General features: G+C 39.1%; 1 protein-coding gene across 4 annotated transcripts in view; it reads left to right on the forward strand.

Annotated features, from left to right (window-relative positions):
• WDR70 (WD repeat domain 70) overlaps window positions 1-19,812 on the forward strand; it is a gene marked incomplete at its 5' end in the record, with an annotated part of 197,418 nt that overhangs the window by 164,706 nt on the left and 12,900 nt on the right. For all 4 annotated transcript variants that reach the window (XM_084233166.1, XM_084233167.1, XM_084233168.1 and 1 more), the window contains 2 exons: window positions 16,189-16,289; window positions 17,952-18,031. In XM_084233166.1, coding sequence (XP_084089292.1) covers window positions 16,189-16,289; window positions 17,952-18,031 — 181 coding nt within the window. The remainder of the gene's footprint in view (window positions 1-16,188; window positions 16,290-17,951; window positions 18,032-19,812) is intronic.

Raw genomic sequence — 19,812 nt, forward strand, 5'->3', positions numbered from 1 at the left:
TCATTTGTATATGAAGATTGCGAGGTATATAACGTGAGAGACTAGGTTTCTCCACTCAAGATTTTAAAAAGAAAGAAAGGAAAGAATAAAGCAGATTTGAGAAGAAATGTGAGTTGTTGTTGATCTGTTGGGCTTGAAGTACTTGTGGTACCTCCTTGTTGGAGAAGCTCAGTAGGCACATGGGTGGATGAATTTAGTGCTTGAGAGAGAGAAGGCACAGTTTTGGGGCAGGATAGTTCATAGCTGAAATGGAGCTTGCTGATTAGTCTGATAAAGGGTACCAAGATTAGAAAAATGAGCCCGAGGAGAACTGAGCATTTCGGGGACAAGCAAATGAAGAAAAGTAGACAAAGCAGAATTGTCATTAAGTAGATCGAAAATACCACACATTTAATGGCAAGAGATTTGTTTATTTATGCATACAAGAACTGGGGTACAGGCCAGAGGTGTGAGGGGTGAGAGAATTCACCAGAGACAGAGCAGGGAACAGAACAGGCAGATTGACTGAAACACACTGCTGAGGGGAGCAGCAGGTGAGTCAGGAGAGGCTCCCTGGCCGGGGATCGAACTAGTGCTGCAGTGGCTGTGGATAGCTTCATAGGTTGTGTCTTAACCACTTGCACCACCAGGGAGGCCCTTAAAGTAGCCTTTTAAAGAACTGATTTAGGATTTATTTGTCTCTTCTTTTTGTTAACATCAAACAGTATCATTTTCTGTTTATATAGTAGAGTGATATGTTAAAGGGACTTTAAATTGCCCCTTTGACCTATTTTCTCAAGTTTTAAGGCTTCTTCAATGTAAGGAAACAAACAAATGCATTCTTTGGAATGCGTAAAGGGTACTTTGCTAGAGGACCAAAAACCAACTCTCATTTTATTTTATTTTTGTCATTAAAAGTCAGAAGAGTCATTTCTTTGGGAAATACCACACTCTGCTATAGTTATATACATTCTATTGTGTTTTAATTTACCCAAAAGGCAATGTTTTATATTCTTAACGTTTTAACATTTGGGAGTATGCTTATTTGATTAGGTTTATCCTAGATGTGTCCATTTACTTCATAAAGTGTGATTAATTGTATTCTTCCCACACCATCTTCTAAAACCAAATAACCCCCTAGAGAGTATATTCTAGAATGCTGAGCTCAATGTGTATATGGAACCCGATATTGTTCTCAGCCAGGAGATGTTAACAGTCTATACAGTTAATTTCTTAATAACTAAAAACTGTCCTACAGTCTTCACAATAAGTAGTTTAAAATGTAATTCTACTTTGCATTCTCATATTCGCTGAAGATTTTTCTACCTCCTTCTAGTATAGAACTTCACTCTCTTCACTGCATGATGTTTGCACGTATCTTACAATCCAGCTAAGAATGTTTTGAGATGGGATGTTTCCTTTGTAGTTCTGTTGCTTCCTCAGGTTAAACATACACACATTCTATTTATTACCTAACTTATTTGTTATTTAATTTTTTTTTAGTAACTCAATCTTTGTGATAGGAGTGGTGTGTTTGGCCTGTGTTCTGAGATAAATTCCAGAATATAATATGAATCTTGAGTTTAGAAATTTACTTTTATGATTGCATAGGAGAAATCCTAGGTTTTTAATATATTGTGCAGCAGTCTTCTACTAGTTTATTTTATGTGATAAAAGCATAATAGAAAAGAATGGCTAAAATATAATTTGAAGATGATGTTTCAATTTATAAAAATTAATTATGATAAAAAGTAATTATGATTAGAAGAAATACAGATATTTTTAAACCTTCTAAAGTTCTAGTTATTTTTGGAAATGCTCTGAAATAACATTATAATCTATTATTAGCTTAGTAACTATGATTTGTTGCAGAATGACTAATAGAATGTCCTTTTTAACTAATATAAATCAAGGAACATTGTTTATGCAGTTGTGCTAGCCTATTACCATTTATACACTTTAACCCAAGAAGAATAAAATAAAGTTGTTTTGACCTGGTATTATTTAATAACTTGATCTCTTTATCTCTGTTGCTTTTCACAAGAATTTTAAACAGATAGCACTCATTCCATTGGGTAAGGAGAAAAAACAAGGAAAGGAAAACAGCCAGAAATTTCACACCTAAGCCTGACTTCTCTTTTGGTTGGTTTGTTTAGGTACTTTGGTGAGAGACCTCTCTTTCTATAAATACTGACTGAACAAAATGAGGAGGAAAAAGAAAAAAAACTAAGACCGAGCTATAGCATCTAGCACAACTGATATCGCCTATGGCTGCTGAGGGAAAGGGAAATTGGCTTTGGTATTTTCAACTAAACTGCCTTAGATATTTCAAAGTGGATTGAGAATCCCAGCATAGGAAATATAATTGTAAAGTCTTTTAGGGTAAAAAATTGACTTGTGGTTATCTAAATATTATTTGATTAACTTTGGAAACATTTTTTTTAATAATAAATTTTATTTTTATATTCCCCATACAATTGCAACCCCCTTATTTTGACCCCAATCCCTCCCCTCCCGCCCCCTAGCCCCCATAGAGTGTCTCTGGCTCATAGTTTTTTGTTGATTTTGATTTTCACTTTCTTATAGTTATTCATTTTCCTGGTCCCTTATTTAAGTTTTCTAGATTCCTGCTATGAGTGAGACATCCAGTATTTTTCTTTTTCTTTCTGGCTTATTTCGCTGAGCATGATCCCTTCCAGCGCCATCCATGTTGCTGCAAATTGCATGTGTTTATCTTTTTTGAATGCTGAGTAATATTCCATGGTATATATGTACCACATCTTCTTGATCCAGTCATCTATTTTTGGGCATTTGGGTTGTTTAACTTTGGCAACATTTTTAATGACAAAGAAGTTAGCAAAAAGCAAGGATTATCTTAGAGTTTTCTTTCTACCACTTGTTCTCCTGACTGTTCCTTTTCTGTGAGCAATAAATCTAGATTATGCAACCGTCAGTTATGCTCTAAAAACAAAAACAAAAAAACCTCAGAATGTCAAGTATTAGGTATCTTCTATTGGTTTAAAATCTGGCTTTTTTTTTCAAAGAGCCATTTTACAGAAAGCGTAAATGAAGCTTTGCCTATGAAGCATGTCTTTGAAGGAGTTAAGGAGCGCATCTGTTCTTCTGTTTTGTACTGGGAATAGACGAATTGTCTGTCTTACTGATCAGGTCCTCACTTGTACTTCTTTAAAAGTTTTCTAGAAATAAAGGAGTCAAGCAGTGTCTTTGCACAGGCAGAATCATACAAGCATTAGTACACAGAGGAAGGTTGAGCTGTCAACAGTGCAAAAGCCAACTGAAAATAAACCTGAAGGAAAGACTATATTTGGCATTTATCTGCTTTCTAAAATATAGTGAAACCTTAATGTGAAGCACAAGCAGATGGAGAAAATGGACTTTGAGTTAACTTGCTTTCCATTATCTGATTTTTATTTATTTTTAATTTAATTTCTTAAAGTATTTATTTATGCATACAAGAACTGGGGTACAGGTCAGAGGTGTGGGGGGTGAGAGGATTCATGAAAGACAGAGTGGGGAACAGAGCAGGCAGACTGACTGAAATATACTGCTGAGGGGAGCAATGGGTGAGTCAGGAAGGTCTGCTGCGCCATGTGGGTATCTTCCTGGCCAGGGATCGAACCTGTGCTGCACTGGCTGTGGATAGGTTGTGTCTTAACCCCTTGCGCCACCAGAGAGGCCCTAATTTAATTTTTTATGTAGAAAACTGGGCTGTAGGCCAGAGTGGTGGGGCAAGGCTGTAGGCCAGAGTGGTGGGTCAGTGGAGGGTTCACCAGAGACAGAGCGGGATGCTAAACAGGCAGATGGATTGAAAACACTGCTGAGGGGAGCAGTGGGCGAGACAGGAGAGGTCTGCTGTGCCATATTGTGGGTTAGCTCCCTGGCTGGGATCAAACTCAGGCCTTAGCAGTGATAGTGCTGAGATTTAATCCCTAGGCCACTAGGGCGGCCCTGTGTGATTTTTATTAAAGAGAAATGAGTCAGTTGTTTGACTCGGCAATAGCAGTTGCTTTGAATTATATATTATTTTGAATAAAGCCATATCAGCTAGTGAAATTTTACTGCAATTCATTTTCTTGGTAGCATTAAACAATACAAATTCTAAATGGATCCTAGTTAACATGTTTGTATTTCATAAAATATGTGATTTTCCCCCAGCCAAGTGATAAGAAGTGTACTCAACATAAGTATATGGAGCATTTGCTCATTGAGAACAGAAAGGCAGGTTATGTAAGCACTGGTCATTTCCTGGTCTTTTGAGATATATGAGTATTTAGCAGGGGGCCTGGGCGTGAGGAGATGATAAGAGTTTTAGTGTAAATGTGCCAGCAGAGCAGTTACATGGTTCCTTGGCTAGCACTACCTGTTCCAGGGTCAGAGCTAACGTCCTGGATGGGCATGAGGACGTTTCATTGTCAGGAAGCACTCTGTCAGGGCTACTTATGGGAGCTTCTTTTCTTTAATCACTGCAGAAAAGAGCTGTCATTGGACTATAATGAAAAACAGTATTACATTTAGGCCGTGTTTGTGATTTGGGTTACTAACCAAAATTGACTAATTCTTGGGATTTCCTGAAGCATGCAGCATACATACCAGAGTTCAGTAACAGTAACTGGAACTCAGCTGGAGTCCCCTTCTGAGCTAACCTCACAATATCCCAGGAGAGCTGTTATCATCTGTAATACTTCGTTAAATTCCTTCATGGTTCTCACTGCACCTAATAGGATCATGCGATGGACGTTTCAGGTCAGAAATTCTCAGATTTGCAGAATATGGTTGAGTTCTTATTGGTAGGCCTAGAGTAGAGAGAAAAGTAACCACTGATTTCATGGTAGTTGAACTCTTAATATCTGCCTTATCGAGTCTTAAAATGTTTTAGATAGAGAAAATGAGGGAAGCTAATACTCCTGGTTTGTTTTTAAAAGTATATAGTAAAGGGCCTCCCTGGTGGCACAGCTGGTTGAAGCTCAGTGCTGTGAAGCTGTCCACAGCCTCTGCAGCGTGAGTTCAATTCCCAGCTGGCCAGGGAGATACCCACATGGTGTGGCAGACCTCTGTAGTCTCGCCTGCTGCTCCCCTCAGCAGTGTATTTCAGTCCATCTGCCTGTTCTGCTCCCCGCTCTGTCTTTGGTGAATCCTCTCACCCTCCCATGCCTCTGACCTGTACCCCAGTTCTTGTATAAAAATAAATAAATCTTTAAAAAAATAAAATTTAATACAGTAAAATTTATACAGTAAAATTTAACCTTTAACTTTATACAGTAAAATTTAGCCTCTCAAAAAGGGTACAATTCTATGATTTTTAACACGTGGATAGATTCATGTAGCACCATCTACATGATCAGGAGACAGTACAGTTCCTTTATGCTGCCACTCTCACCCCCTCCTGCCTGCACTCCTGACCTCCAACTTAGGTTGTTGTCTTTTCAAGAATGTTGTATAAATGGACTCAATGGTCTAACCTTTTTAGACCGACTTCTTTCAGTAGGAAGCTTTGAGATTCATCCAGGTCTTTGAGTGTATCAGCAGTTTGTCATAATTTATTGCTGAGTAGTATTCCACTGATTGTTTCCAGACTTTGGAGATTTGGATAGAGTTGCTATAATCATTCCTACATAGGTTTTTAAGTAAACATTAAGTTTTTATTTCTTTATGATAAGCATTTAAAAGTAACCTTGTTGATATGGTGAGTGTATGTTTATTTTTATAAGAAACTGCCAAGCCATTCTTAAGAGTAGCAATACCGTTTGGTATTTCTACCAGCAGTGTATGCATTTTCCTCATGCTCCACATCCTTAGGAACACTATATTGTTAGCATTGTATTTTATACATTCTAGTAGGTGTAGAGTGATACCACGTCATGGTTGTAATTTGCAGTTTCCTAATGGCCAGTGTTCGTTGACTGTATTCTTGTGTTCATTTTCCATTATTATATCCTCTTTTGTGGAGTGCCTATTCAAGTATTTTTCCCATTTTAAAATCATGTTTGTTTTCTTAATGTTGTTTTGAAAGTCACATATATTTTAGATACCAAATTCTTTTTTAAAATATGTGATTTGCAATTATTTTCTCCCAGTCTGTTACTTTTTTCCCATTTCATTTTCTTAATGACATTTTTCACAAGATGAAAGATTTAAATTCTGATAAAACCTAATTTATCAGTTTTTTTTTCTTTCATAGAAAATCCTTTTTGTGTCACATCTAAGAACTCCTTGAGTGACCTCAAATCACTGAGATTTTCTTCTGTGTTCTCTTTTAAAAGTAATTCATTTTACATGTAGGTCTCTGCTGCATTTTGATCTAATTTTTGTGTAATAGAGTGAGGTATAAGTCCAGGAGGGGTCAGGAGTAGAGTCAGACTCAAGTATAAAATTTAAGATGGCGCCCAAAATTCATTCATTAAGATAATTTGCATTTTAGTGTACATTGTAAAAGAAAAGCTAAATGGACGCAAAAACTCCATAATGATAAAATGCCAACATTTGTAACATTTGCATCAGTAACTGTTCACCAAACTGAATTTAAAGCCTGAGGCAAAAGAAAAACTCATGTAGGCTGATCGTGTCTTTATTGAAAAATTTGATATTCATTCATCACAGACTTACTTTTTTTTTTTTTTTTTTTGAGTGGGGACAGAGTACTAGAATGGGGAAATGATGCTTAAACTCACTTCTGCTTCAGAGATAACTGGGGAATTCTGGATTAATATCCCAATACACTTACTACCGTTTACTTGCAGAGCCCTCCAATAGGTGTTCCATGCCTTCTGCTCAGGTATTACAGCTCCCTTCAGAAAGACAGACTGAGTGGAATGTGTTTTCTCTTTGTCATCCAGGATGAGGGTTTTTTAAGATGAGAAAACTTAGTCGTGATGGAAAACACAAAATGAAATAGTACAAGTTGCAGCAGATGTGCTTAGGAGGATGCTTCTAAGTTAGCAACACCTCTGCAGAAACATCCCTGTTGTGGGGAATACATTGATGTCACAGCCCAGTGTGAGTCACCTGGAGTCACTACACCAGAGGCAAAGGCACTGGCTTTTGCTTAATTAGCGCCATCTGGCATCAAGCACACTTTGCTCTCTCAGTGTTACCTTCCACAGTCCTTCTCCTGGCCTACCTGGGAACTACGGCTTAATGCTCCTGTATGAAAATTAGACTGACTTTAACAGAAGGTTTTACTACTTCCTTAGAGAGTTCATTCCTGTCTATGATATCCCTTACCAGCAGGTCCTTTTTTTCCCTCTACTTTTAGCTTCACATTCTCATACTTAGAGCCACATCCTTTACTTGAGTCCTTACGGAGTTGGAGAACAGCTGGTCAGCATCCTCTTATTTCCTTGAAGATTATGAAGTTATTGTTCAGTCTTCTCTTGTCTAAGTGAACCAAACTTAATTTTTTTTTTTTTAACATTTCCTCCTGGGTCACATTTACTCAACACTTTTATTATCTCGGATATTCTCTTTTCAGCCTTTTCTAGACTCTCCAGTGACTAGATTGAGGGTTTCCTCAATGCCTTGTGGGTGATAAGGGCATTTTATTCCTAGTGCTTAGCACAATATGTGGCAAATAGTTGGTGTCTGGTGAAAATGCATTAATAATTTTGCTACACCTTATATATATATGAACTTACAGATGCATGTATTTCTATTGTGTTCTTATTGGTACTAACTGTAATGGTCTAGTCACTACCACCTTCTCTTGTTTTGCTTTAATTTTTTCTAATTAATTTGGAATTTTAGAAGCTAAGTCTGTTTTCTTTTAGATTTGATGAATGAAGTACACATTTTATGTAATTGGCTGCTTCTTTAAAACTTGAAATGATCCTTTTTCAGCCTTACTAAAAATAACTGTGTTTTGAGTTCACTGGAGGAAACACAAATTTACAACATATGCTTAAAATACTGCTAATTTAAAACTCTAATGAATATAATTTTTGTTATACTGTTAATGAATATGATCTGTTTCTTGAAATCTATTTTATAAAACACACTTGCTTTGAAATAAAAAATTTTGTTGGAATTTCACACTATATCAAAAGTCTAATCATTCTTCCTTTAAGTACAGAAAAATTCTGATATATCACTTCACTTTGGGTCTTATCCCTATTCTCTTAAAAGAACAAATTTCTTTATAAATATATTTAACCAGTAGACTCTTGATAGAGGTGCAGTTATTTTGATTTTCTCTTCAACATTCTCTTTGAAATCATGTGTATTGTCAGACTCCAGATTTAAAACCCATAGAGGGATGTCTTCTCCTCTGATTATTTATTTGACAGTGAACTCATCTGGGAAGTTACAATGAGATGAAGAACCTGCTTTAGGCTTTTTGAATCCTTAAAGAAAAAGAATGGAGACTAAAAAGAGGGTTTTTCCAGTTTAAGACTTTATCTCTTTTTGGTGTTACAGTTTCAACGAAATGCTTGGGTTTTTTTTCATGTGTCTTTCCTACTTATTTTCTAACTTATTTTTTTTTAATTGAGGTAACATTTTTATTGAGGTTACAACACTGATAGCATTCAGAAGTATAGGTTCTAACCTTTTCAGACATTTATTACCACATCTCACTGTCCTCCAAGGCATCCATAGTCCTCCACAGTAGATATATTAAGAAAATGCTTTCTGTTTGTATTTGCTTCCTTGTGTAGTCCTTCAAAACAGGAGAAACAGTCAGTATTTCTCTTTTGATTAGACAGAAACTTTCACCCCGTCTCTATGCTAGAGTTTGTTTTTATTTAATTGGCATTTAGACTTGATCTTTAGTTCCTTCTATAGATGTGATTGTCATGAATGGCCAAACCAAATAAAGAATCAGCTACTAGGTAACACAGCCCTGGGGGTTAAACATCCTTAACTCCTTTATAAAATATTAGAAAAGAGAACCCACTTTTGTTGATGTTTAAGGTGTTCTAAATGACACTATATAGAATGTGTAAACATATAATGCAATCATAGCGACCTCTCTGTTGTTTAATCCTGTACCTTATTAAGTCCCATTGATAGATCACGTGAAGGACTTCATGTCCAGTAGGATTTTTCTATGACAGCTTTTTCTCTCCCAACTTGAATTTGATGAATAATCTTTGGTAACAAGTTTTCCAGCTGTTCTATCAGAACTCTGGCCAAATGTTCACAATTACATATAGTGTGGGGGAGAAAGGTCTATAATGAACACATCTCCCAGGATAGTGCCTTTTCCTTTTTTAGAGTGATAGATAATGGAATGTCTTATATGAGGAGGATTGTGAGACCCCCAAAGGGCTCAATAAAAGTATGATTTGTAAAACATCTTTGCTTATAGTGTATTCAGATAAATAGCATTTTACATATCTTACGTAGTTCATTTTTAAGGATTCACTTTTTTTTTCCTTTTGGTTTTACATACTGGATGATTTTCAAGATCTGGTCATATATGTATTTCTCATCTAGCAGTTAGGGATTTAATAGTTTTTTCCATTTGTACTTTGTTTATTCATATAAATAAAAGATTGGTGGCTGTTAGCTTTAGACCCATCTCTATAAGAAACAGGGTGAGGGGATCTAGGTCTGTGCTGATTAAGTTGTGAGAGACGGCCTTAGGTAGTGCTTGCCAGACTTTCCCACAATCTAGTCCCCATAATATGTGATGTAAATAGTTACTCTTTGCTAGACAAGACTTGCCTGAGGCTTTGTGCCCCAGACTCATCAGGCCCAAGGGGTCTTGTATTTCACCTGCAACCTAGCCTGTGCCCACCAGTGGGGAGTTCTGAGAGTTTTGGGAATGCACCTCCATAAGTGCCTGCTTCTAAGAGGACTGCTGTGGTGTGGGACATTTGGGGGGTTTTATTGTGTAAGACTCACCTCCAGTGTCACTCACCCTGTGGGTTCCAGATTCCGCTCTCAGGTTGTTTCTTGCTCCCAGACTGTCATTAATAAGAACGATTACCAGACTTTCTTCAATCATTATTTGTGCTTTAGTTGCCTTCATAAATTCTTCTCAAATAGCAGAATTGGACCAAACTAAACTTAATGTTTTGAATTAGATGAAGAAAATTGTATTTAATTTTCTTACCCAAGAGACCTTCCATTTTCTCTGAGATTTTTCTCAGATGAAATTCTTTAGGCAAGTTTATTATCAGATACAGATGTGATTCATTTAGTGCCAAGGACAACTACCAGGTTCCAGATTTTTCTGCTTTAGCAGTTACCTTAATTTTAGAGCATAGGCTGTAAATGAACTGCTTTTAATAAATGCATTTTCCACAGGTTTGATGGGAATTAACCTGATAATTAGATGTCAGTTTTCACAAAGCATGACCTGTATATCAGCGGCAAATGTTTGTGGCGGGTGTTAGGCTTTTCTGCAGCCACCCTACATTTCTACAAATACCATGGCTGGTTTTCTTTTCACCATTGAGCTGCTATTTAGTTTAACTGAGAGAGAATTATGTGGGGCAGAGAAGGGAGATTATTGGTACAGATCTGGCCCTCTGATAGAACTTCCTGAGGGTTGGGGGAGTGTGGAGTGTGGAGAAGGAGAAAAGAACAGCGTGCCCTCACTTAGAGGAAAGAAGAGCAGAGAAAATGTCTGACTTCACTCTTTTCCATTTAAGGGATGTCTCCATGGAGATCAGGTGGGTGTTGAGTAGTCTTATTTATTGGAAACGGAGGCTCTCTCACCTGGTTTGCTTCCTGAATTTTCAAGAGATGAGACCAAGGTCCATGGTCCATGCTTGCTGCAAAATAATTCAAATCTGGGAAAAGCAGGGCTTTGGGAAGACAGGACAAAAAGTGTTGAAAGATTTAAAGAATTCCCATCTTATTCTTTTATAGCCCTGGCTCAATATTTTAATGTGTAAAGCAGTTTTTCTGCTCTGTAAAATAAAACTTGGGTTTGTGGGACTCTGAAGAAAGTTCTTTGTCCTGTACCTTGCCATTTTTATCTCTCTTCTTTTTCTTTGTTTTGGGTTCAGATCTTGATCTGTGTACTTAGCCTTGAAGATCAGCACATACAGGGCCATTTAAATGTGCTGGACAGTCCTGAGGGCACCCATAACTTCGAGGCTGCCGTCATATAAGTGTGCAAAACTGTGTGTCAGTCTTCTTCACACACAGGTGTAAAGCTCTTTATTTGAAAATTCTGAAAAATTCCTGTTCTCCCAAGGAATCCCAAGTTGGCTTATCCACCCTTGTATTATATGACAAAAACCAAACATGAAAAAACCAGATGGAGTTTGATTTACAGTGTGGGTCAGCAGCTGGGAAGGATCAGGAAATAGTGTTTCATCATAATCATGTTTAAGATATAAAATTATGAAGGATGTTGGGCTTCTTTTAGCATGTAAAGCAGAATAAGTGTGGTGTTTGAATATATATGCATTACAGGCCCCTAAGATGTTGCACAGGCATTGATTTCTTTTATAGCAACATTTGTGAACTGGGTTAGTAGTGGACTTTTTCCTTTATGGTTTTAGTCATACCATCTGCTTTTTAATATATTCTTGCTAAGATTTCTTCTTCTGAGTTAGGGGGGTTTGGAATGATTTAAGATCTCCCATATCCTCTCCTTCTGACCCTAGCTCCTCTGTATACAAACGGTGCAATCCTGGAAAGGTTACCTACCTCCCCGCAGCCTCAGTTTCTTCTTCTGTAAAATGGAGATGAGGCTATTGTGATTACCTTTGTAAGGATTCAGTTATTTTAGGTAATATAAAGTTTCAGGTACTTAATAGTTCCCTTTTCACCATGTTCTAAAATTTAAATTCATTTCTTTCATTAGTTTCTTCCTCCTCTCCTTATTTGCTTCCATGATTTCACTTCAACAACAACAGCAACCCTCAGAAATAAATTATGTGGAATTTGTTGTGGTCTTTTTACTTTTGCTGAGGGGTAATTCCAAAGTTCCCACTTTGGAATCTTGAGACTGCTGTTTGTACACAGCACTTTTCCCCAGCTTACTCCCCTCTGAGAAGAATGATCTCTGTGTTGAGCAAATTAAAGTCTTGTAACTCCTTCTTGTCATCTTGCTTATGATTCCAGCCCTGACTGTTGTCTCTTCATGGCTGCTGCTAGAGCTAAGTCATTTTGGGGCAGATTGTGGTTGGCTGCACTGCCAGATTGTATTTTGCTAAAATAAAAGTAGTCTTTGGTTTAAAAGAGTAAACCTAAATTTATGCTAAAATAGAGCTCAGCTTAGGCAGTGAGGGGAAGTCCTAGGCAGAGCCACACTTTTTGATAAGATGAAGTAGACTAGTATAAGAATAAAATGCTTGTCAGTCAGCCATATCAATCTATTAAGACATGCAGACTAACTTCGGAATCTAACTCTTGGCACTCCGTGCTTTTCTGCTGTTTAATTCTGATGATATGATGTGAAGACTTTCTCTTTGATCCTTGTAGAATCTCTTGTCATTATGTTTCTTCTTGGCCCTTTGTGTCCAGTGTGCTCTTTATTACTTGCTGCATTGCTCAGTCACTCAGTAGGTCTGACTGTGTCAGACCTCCAGCCACAGAAACACCTCTTCAAAAACAGGATGAAGGAAGTTTTGGATAGATGGTTGATGGCGCGAATGCTCTCGAAGTAGTTATACCTCATCTGTCTTCTGATAGTTCCTCGGGCTTCTAACAGCCACGTGCCCCATTGTTGTTAAGAAAAACCGGTATGTATGTTTGACAAGTTAGCAGCATGGCAACTCTGCTGCTTCCCAGCCCTGCTGCCGGCTCAGGAATTGTTTGGTTTGGCAGGTGGCCAGCTCTCTGCTATAAGATGCATTTCCTTGACAGGACAAAGTGTGGAGCTGCATTAGCTGCAAAGTTTACGAAGGTTAGCTAAACACACACAATAAATATTAATAAACAAAAAAGGCCCACCCATCTTTGACTTTGAATTCTGTTTCTTCATTCCATGTTTTGGAATCCCTGTAGTAGTTGATTAATAACCGGTCTTAGAGTAATTGAGCCTTAAGTATCCTTTGCCTAAGTCAGACCGCTCACAGAGCCCTCATTGGCTGCGTCGAGTGACTCATCACCACAGTGGATGGAACTCTGGGATGACTGTTTAGTTCAAGGGTCTTATTTGCTTTCTCTCTGCTTCCGTGTGGATAGGAGGGTAAGTGCGTTTCTCCATAAAAGTTTATGCCAGGCAGCCAGCCATGTGTGTGAGAGCTCTGGCGGGTAAAGGGTGGGGACAGGAATAGCGGTGCTGTGCCCCAAGCTTGGACTCCCTGGAAAGCAATCAGACACATTGGTCTGTTGGCCTGGGCAGTTGCCTCTCTCTAACATTTACACCCTCAGTGTACAGCGGGAGAGTAACAGTTACCTGCTGCCCCTGGAAACTGCCTGTTTGGCTGGGTGTCTTGGAATTTACCAGGCCTACATTGTGGATCTTCTCCAATTCTGCACCCTGCTTACTTGAAAACATATTTGAGAACTAGTAATCTTAGACTGCTCAGCCAGACCTCAGAGAACCAAGGAAGAGAAATAACTTTAATACTGTGCCCTTAAGATTGTCCTGGAACCATTTGTGGATGGCTCAGATTTCTGAAGACCCCCTGAAAGCCCCTCTCTCTATCTTCTCATCCATCTCTCTCTCTTTCATGCATCTCTCTCTCTTTAGGATCATGTTACGAGGGAGCTGGCCCTACTACACTTGTAAGATAATAGGGTATACTAATAACCTGGAGAAATCAAAATTTCCTTATCAGAAGTAGTGATTTTAACTTGAATACTGTCTTCAGCTCTGTCTAGAAAAGCAGTCCACTTAGCAGTGAATTGTGACTATTAATCCATTCCTTCAGAAAACATTTATTGAGCACCAGACACTAATTTAGATATTTGAAACCTGTTGCCAGACAAAATCAGACCAACATCTCTGCCCATGTAGAACATATGTTCTAGTGGGAGAGGCAGGTGATGAACATAATTAACAATAAATTATACATTTTGTTAAGAGGTGATACTTGCTATGAAAAAAAAAATAAAAAGTTAAACAGGAAGGAGAGTTGCAGGATGCACTTTTAAATAGGATGACTGGGTAGCTATGACGCTGAAGCAAAGACTTGAATGAGATAAGTACTGGCTCCTGTGAACTTATTCTAGGTAGGGTTTTATGAAGTTATGTTTATGACTTTTCTCATGTTTCCCTATACCTGGCCATAACCATCTGGAAATTTCCAGTGGTCTAGACATGGTTCTCAAATTAGTCTCAGTGGTGGAGCACCTGGAAGTCAGGCTGTGCTTTGCAGACCGTGGACTACTGATGTACTTAATTCCATCTTACCACCAGGCAGTTTTATTAGGAGAAAATGTGGCTTTCTATGCTTGCATTAAAAGGAGTTCTAGGAACATATGTGCAAAACAAGAACACCCCCTCTCCCCATCCCAACTGTAAATGATTTACTATTTTCAAGTTTTCTTTTAATATCCACTCACTACTGTATACATTTTCTCATTTTGAAGCACATTCTAGCAGACATTGAAAAGCAGGGGGCCATAGATTTAAGAAAAATGGAGAAAAGAAAATGTAAAATTGTATAATTTTAACTTAATTTCCCACATGGAAGGGAAAACACAGCCACCCTCATTTGATTTTTAATAGATCATTTTAACCCTTTTCAAATGGTACAAAGTTTAAGAAGCTCTCTTCTAGGGCTTATCAGACATGACTGAGAAGTCACTCAGATTTTTATTTTTCCACCTTCATTCCTCAGGAGTCTCAGAGAAGGATTTGTAGCCATTTCACTATATGTATAATATTTGCCAGTCAGGTGGCAGCCAGTGTTTCTATCAAAAGGGATCCCAGATTCCCAGGTATTCTGTCTTAACAAAAGAATGGGATCGTTAGGAAAAAAGAAACCAAAGAAATTCAGCCCAGGATAGATTTGGGGAATAGAAATTCCATGATTTTCATTTTGCTTTTAGAATATAAAATGGTGGGCCTCCCAGGTGGCGCAGTGGTTGAGCGCTGGGTTGCGAAGCTGCCCGCGGCGTCTGCGGCGCCGGTTCGATCCCCGGCTGCTCCCCGGCCACCAGAGGAGGGTCCCACATGGCGCGCAGACCTCTCCTGCCGCCCGCTGCTCCCCTCAGCAGTGTACTTCGGTCCTTCTGCCTGCTCTGCTCCCCGCTCTGGCTCTGGTGAATTCTCTCACCCTCCCGGCTTCTGACTGTACCCAGTGCATGTATAAACCAAACAAACAAACAAACAAATAGATAAATAAATAAGACATGCCTCTAGAAAAATTAAAAAAAAAAAAACATAGAATATAAAATGGCAATATCTAATTGTAACCTTCTTTCTTTAATCCTCAGTTGGTATGTGGTAGATTCTTAGTAAACATTAAATTGATGTTTCTACTCATTTCTTATTTTATCAGAGTGAGTTCTGCAGAACCTGGTACACAGTGTTCTGTCTACCAACTTCAGCGTCATTTTTTTCCCCCCTTAATTCTATCCCTGCTATCCCTCCCACCTCTGCCCTCTTGCTGCAGACAAAAATTAAAAGCAGGTTGTAATTCTCACTGAGAACTCGTGATTCTGTCTGAGTCCAGAGCACCACTTATTTTCCTTACCAGTAATGAATTCAGAGGATCATAACTTCCAGTGAACCTTCTCTTAAACAGCTTTTCATTCAGGTTAATGTCAAGTGTTTGTATTCTGTATCTCTGTTTTACTTCTGCTGTTGTCCTGCTGGTTTATCTCATAGATAGGGAGATATTATTCAATGCCTGCAAATATGTGTTGTTCTTGAAAAAGCTTTATGAGATTTGGATCTTTGTGAACTAAAAACAGTAACCACCTGGCCTCAATCTGCTGTCCAGAGGGACATATTGTGTGTGTATGAGCATGAAACACTAAGATCTAAATCTGTTTCAGTGGTAAGCAGGACTGAATTATATGGGTTCCGCATTGCAAGATGCCAGCCTCACATGGCAGTGGAGCCAGGAAAGCTGAACTTTGTAGTTACATGGCTGTCAGGAAAGGAAAGGAAGGATGTCAAAGAGGAAATAGCTTTTTTATTTTAACAGGGTATCACACAGGTAATAGTGGTGACCTCAAGAATCTTACCTTAAGGTTTAGAAAAAAAGGTCCTAACCGTATAGGTGGCCATCGGGACAGTATTCTGTTTAATAAACTAGCCATCAGTGTATGAGCAGGATTTTTTCCCATTTTCATTTGGCCTCTTTAGATCACTACCATGCCTTTACCTTTCAGAGCGTCGTCCGCTGCCTGTGGCATCCAAAACTGAACCAGATCATGGTGGGAACTGGAAACGGATTGGCTAAAGTCTATTATGACCCCAACAAGAGTCAGAGGTATTTCATAAACATTGCCTGTTTTAGATGGAAGACAACAACTGGGGCGTGGGGGGATTTTTTTCACCCCTGCTTATATTTATTTTCCCCTTTGATGGGGATCCGCCCTTTTAGAAAATGCAGCTGGCACAGAGTAAAGCCACGAACTCTTAGTATTGTGCTTTAAAGAGGATTTGAATATCACCCTTGATCATAGAGAATTCAAAGTGAAAGTTTCCTGAGGATTTGCAGTTCTTTAGCTGAAATGTTGGATGCAGGGGGGAGAAAGTCCTGCCCACTTTGCATACCACCCTGGACAGTGGCATTAGCAGTGATGCATGTAAGGGATTAACAAAGCAGGGAACTAACCCCTGATAGCAAATGGAAAGGGCTAGTTCATTTCATTCCCTTTCTGTTTAGGCTTTTATCAGTTACTGGTTTGGATGTTTAGCAGGGTGGTTCTCTGCCAGCAGAAGCAGACGGCACAAATACTTTCCCCTTCAACCTCAAGTCCAAGCCAGATGCCAAGCTGAAGCATACCCATATATATCAAAGGTCTGAAAGCTTCAGTAGAGTCTCAGTTCATCCCTCAGTTATTTCTGTGTCACAAAGGTGGACATGACCATTTCCAAAAAGGATGGTTTTGTTTCTCTCTCTCAAGCTACAGTGACTGATAAATTCTTTCTTTAGAGTCAACCCTGGTTGGCTATTATTAAAATTCAACTGCAAAATTCACTAAGGTCCCTCATAAGCCTGCTACAAAATCTTTTGTTTTGAAGTCCCACATCCTTTTTTGGAGAAAGAAAACCTATCCTCTGCTAATGAATATTCATTGATTATAATTTGATCCTGGAGAGAAACAGACAGACCTGTTATTTTTTAGAACTTTCTGGAATAGGACTGGAACCATTACCCTATAAAATAGAGTTATGTACCATGTTGTCCTAAGAACAGTTAGGATTTTGTTTGCTTTTTTCAACAACAAAATTGAAAATGCTAATGTAATCAGGATGAGAGGGAACCTCTTTTCACTTTAGAAAATAATGAACTCCATTTGCTAGCACCCATTTAGAAGGCACTATCTTTGGAATCATTAAGAAATTTGCTTATTTGTATTTGCTTCTCCTGAAGGGATGTCTCCTTATTGCTAAGGAGTGGTGCAATGTCCCAAGCGCACTTTTGGATGATCCCACACATTCTTGGGTTATAGTCCCTTGGCAACGTTGCCAAGATGACTCAGTTCCAGACTTGTACTTTTGTATTTGAGATGTAGACAAATGCCATTTGGGGTGTAGACCACCCAGATTGCTTTCATCTGGGACATAAACTAAAATTTGAACCCTATGACCTCTAGGGTAAAAAGGTTGGTTAATTGTTATTAATATCTCTTTAAGATCTTAAGACTTGAAGTTACTTCTATAGATTTTTTTAGACTACAGTTCTGTTGCCCAGACACCTCTCTAAGCCTTTTACTCAGTAGTAACCACTTCCTGGCGGATTTGCTTTCCCATAAGTTTATTCCCTTATCACCAAGGGCTCCATCTGTTGCTGATCCTTAGAAAGTCTAGGACTCGGCGAGATGATGTGTGCAGAGTTTGTTCCTGAAAGTATCTAATGCTCTTCACATAGACTTTCTGTTGCTGAGATCAAATAAAGAAAATAATTTGCTTTTAACCCCCTCAGGGGAGCAAAATTATGCGTGGTTAAAACCCAGCGGAAGGCGAAACAAGCCGAGACTCTCACCCAGGACTACATCATCACCCGTAAGTTGTTAGAACGGTCTCTCCATCCTGCGTCCCTCATCTACTTTAAAGTGGTGTTGATCTCAAGCTTCCGAGACAGAGAAAGCCCTCAGAGTTCAGGATATGTTACAGAATATCCCATTCATGTGGCCAGGACTGCAAAGCATGTAACAGCAAACCCCTTCAGCTTCTGTGACTCATCATAGAGACAGGATTATTTCATGTAACTTTCAACCCAAAAGGGAAAAGCCAATCTGAGCCTTGTGCATTGCTCCATAGCAGTTCTTTAAAGAATAACAAGCTGTTCTAAGAATAAACAAAAAGATTGCTGGTCTTGGAATCCAGAGACCCGGGCTTGTCCCATTCTAGCCCTGACTGGCATGTGTGTGATGTTCAACAACTAAGTTTATCAGGAGAGTGAGGAGACTAGGTGAAGGGCCTTCTCCAGCTCCCCTTGAAATCTTGCAACCAGGTGACAGGCTGACCCAAACACATTTAGATAGAAATTTAACTCTCTGGGGTAGGAACAGCAATCCTACTAGGACAGAGTGACTTCTTTCGGGCTTGTCACACAACCACATTAACTTGGCCAATTTGTGTCTCCCAGAGCCACCACATCAGACCTGTTACAGGTATCGGTTAGGAAGGAAATCTCGGCTGCTGTGGCAGTTGTCTTTAGCAGGTGCCCTTAGCAGGAGACTTCACTGGTGTCTCATTCTTAAGCCCAGGGGGCGCTACGCTGCCAGGATTTCTCCCTAGTGGTGGGTCTCCTACAATGTGGAGTCCCTAGGAGCTCATGATCAGTAAAGAGATCCCATGACACTTTTTGCAAGAGTTGAAGTGTTAAAGTCAGTGTCATAACCAGTCTAGCTCATGTAATTACACGCGACCTACTTACATTCCTCTGGTTGTTTGAAGTGAAAAGCTATTTTTCCCCCTCCTAAAAATACTGTTCTGTCGTAGTTGCCCAACAGAATGACGGGTAGCTGGATTTCTCAGCCCCCCTGACCCAAGGCAGCAATGTTTTACTGGTGGGTAGAGAGTTCTGGCCCTGGGTGGCAGTAGGAGTAGAAGTAGAGTTTCTGTTCTTCATATTATAAATTCCCTTTCGGTCCATAGTACTCCCTTTCCGTCCCTCCCTAGTCTGCTAGAAAAAGTTTGCTCTTTTAAAGGAGGTTTGAGTCTGTATGTAAGGATCCAAAAAAATTATTATGGTTCTTTTTTGAGGAGGTGGAATTAAGAAAAAGTTAATATTTAATACGTCCCCCAATAACCTTCTCCAATAACCATATTGCATTGTATTCCCCTTTTAAATTCATATACTCTTTTATATTCTGAAATTTAATTCTGACGTTGAATAAACAACCTATAGCAACTGGAGAAACGTTATTTTGCTTTTTATTCTTTTGTTTTGTCCACCAACCACATAGCAGTGGGGACACAGTCCCCACCAAGTCACCTTGCCAGCACATTCAGGCACCCCCCTGCATTCAGGGCAACCTTTATCCCAGTTTCAGTGGGATAAGTGCTCCTCCCTTCCGGTTACTCAGTGTTGTCAACTCCTCCTGAGAGGTGGTCACATTTCATAAATGTGTGAAGTGATTCCAGTGTTTATGAGGCATCTGAGGAAACTTCAGGGCTGACAGGCAAACTGTCATTATTCACATTTGGGTCCAGTGAGGAAAAAATAAGAGGCAGTCCCATTAAGTGTTTCTTTTCAAAACCATAGAAATTAAGTTTAACTGCTACTCAGGGTTTGGGAGCTAGGGCACCTCACCAGTGTTTCCGTGACAGTGTTTGAC

This window comes from Talpa europaea (assembly GCF_964194135.1).
Source record: "Talpa europaea genome assembly, chromosome: 5".
NCBI lineage: Eukaryota > Metazoa > Chordata > Mammalia > Eulipotyphla > Talpidae > Talpa > Talpa europaea.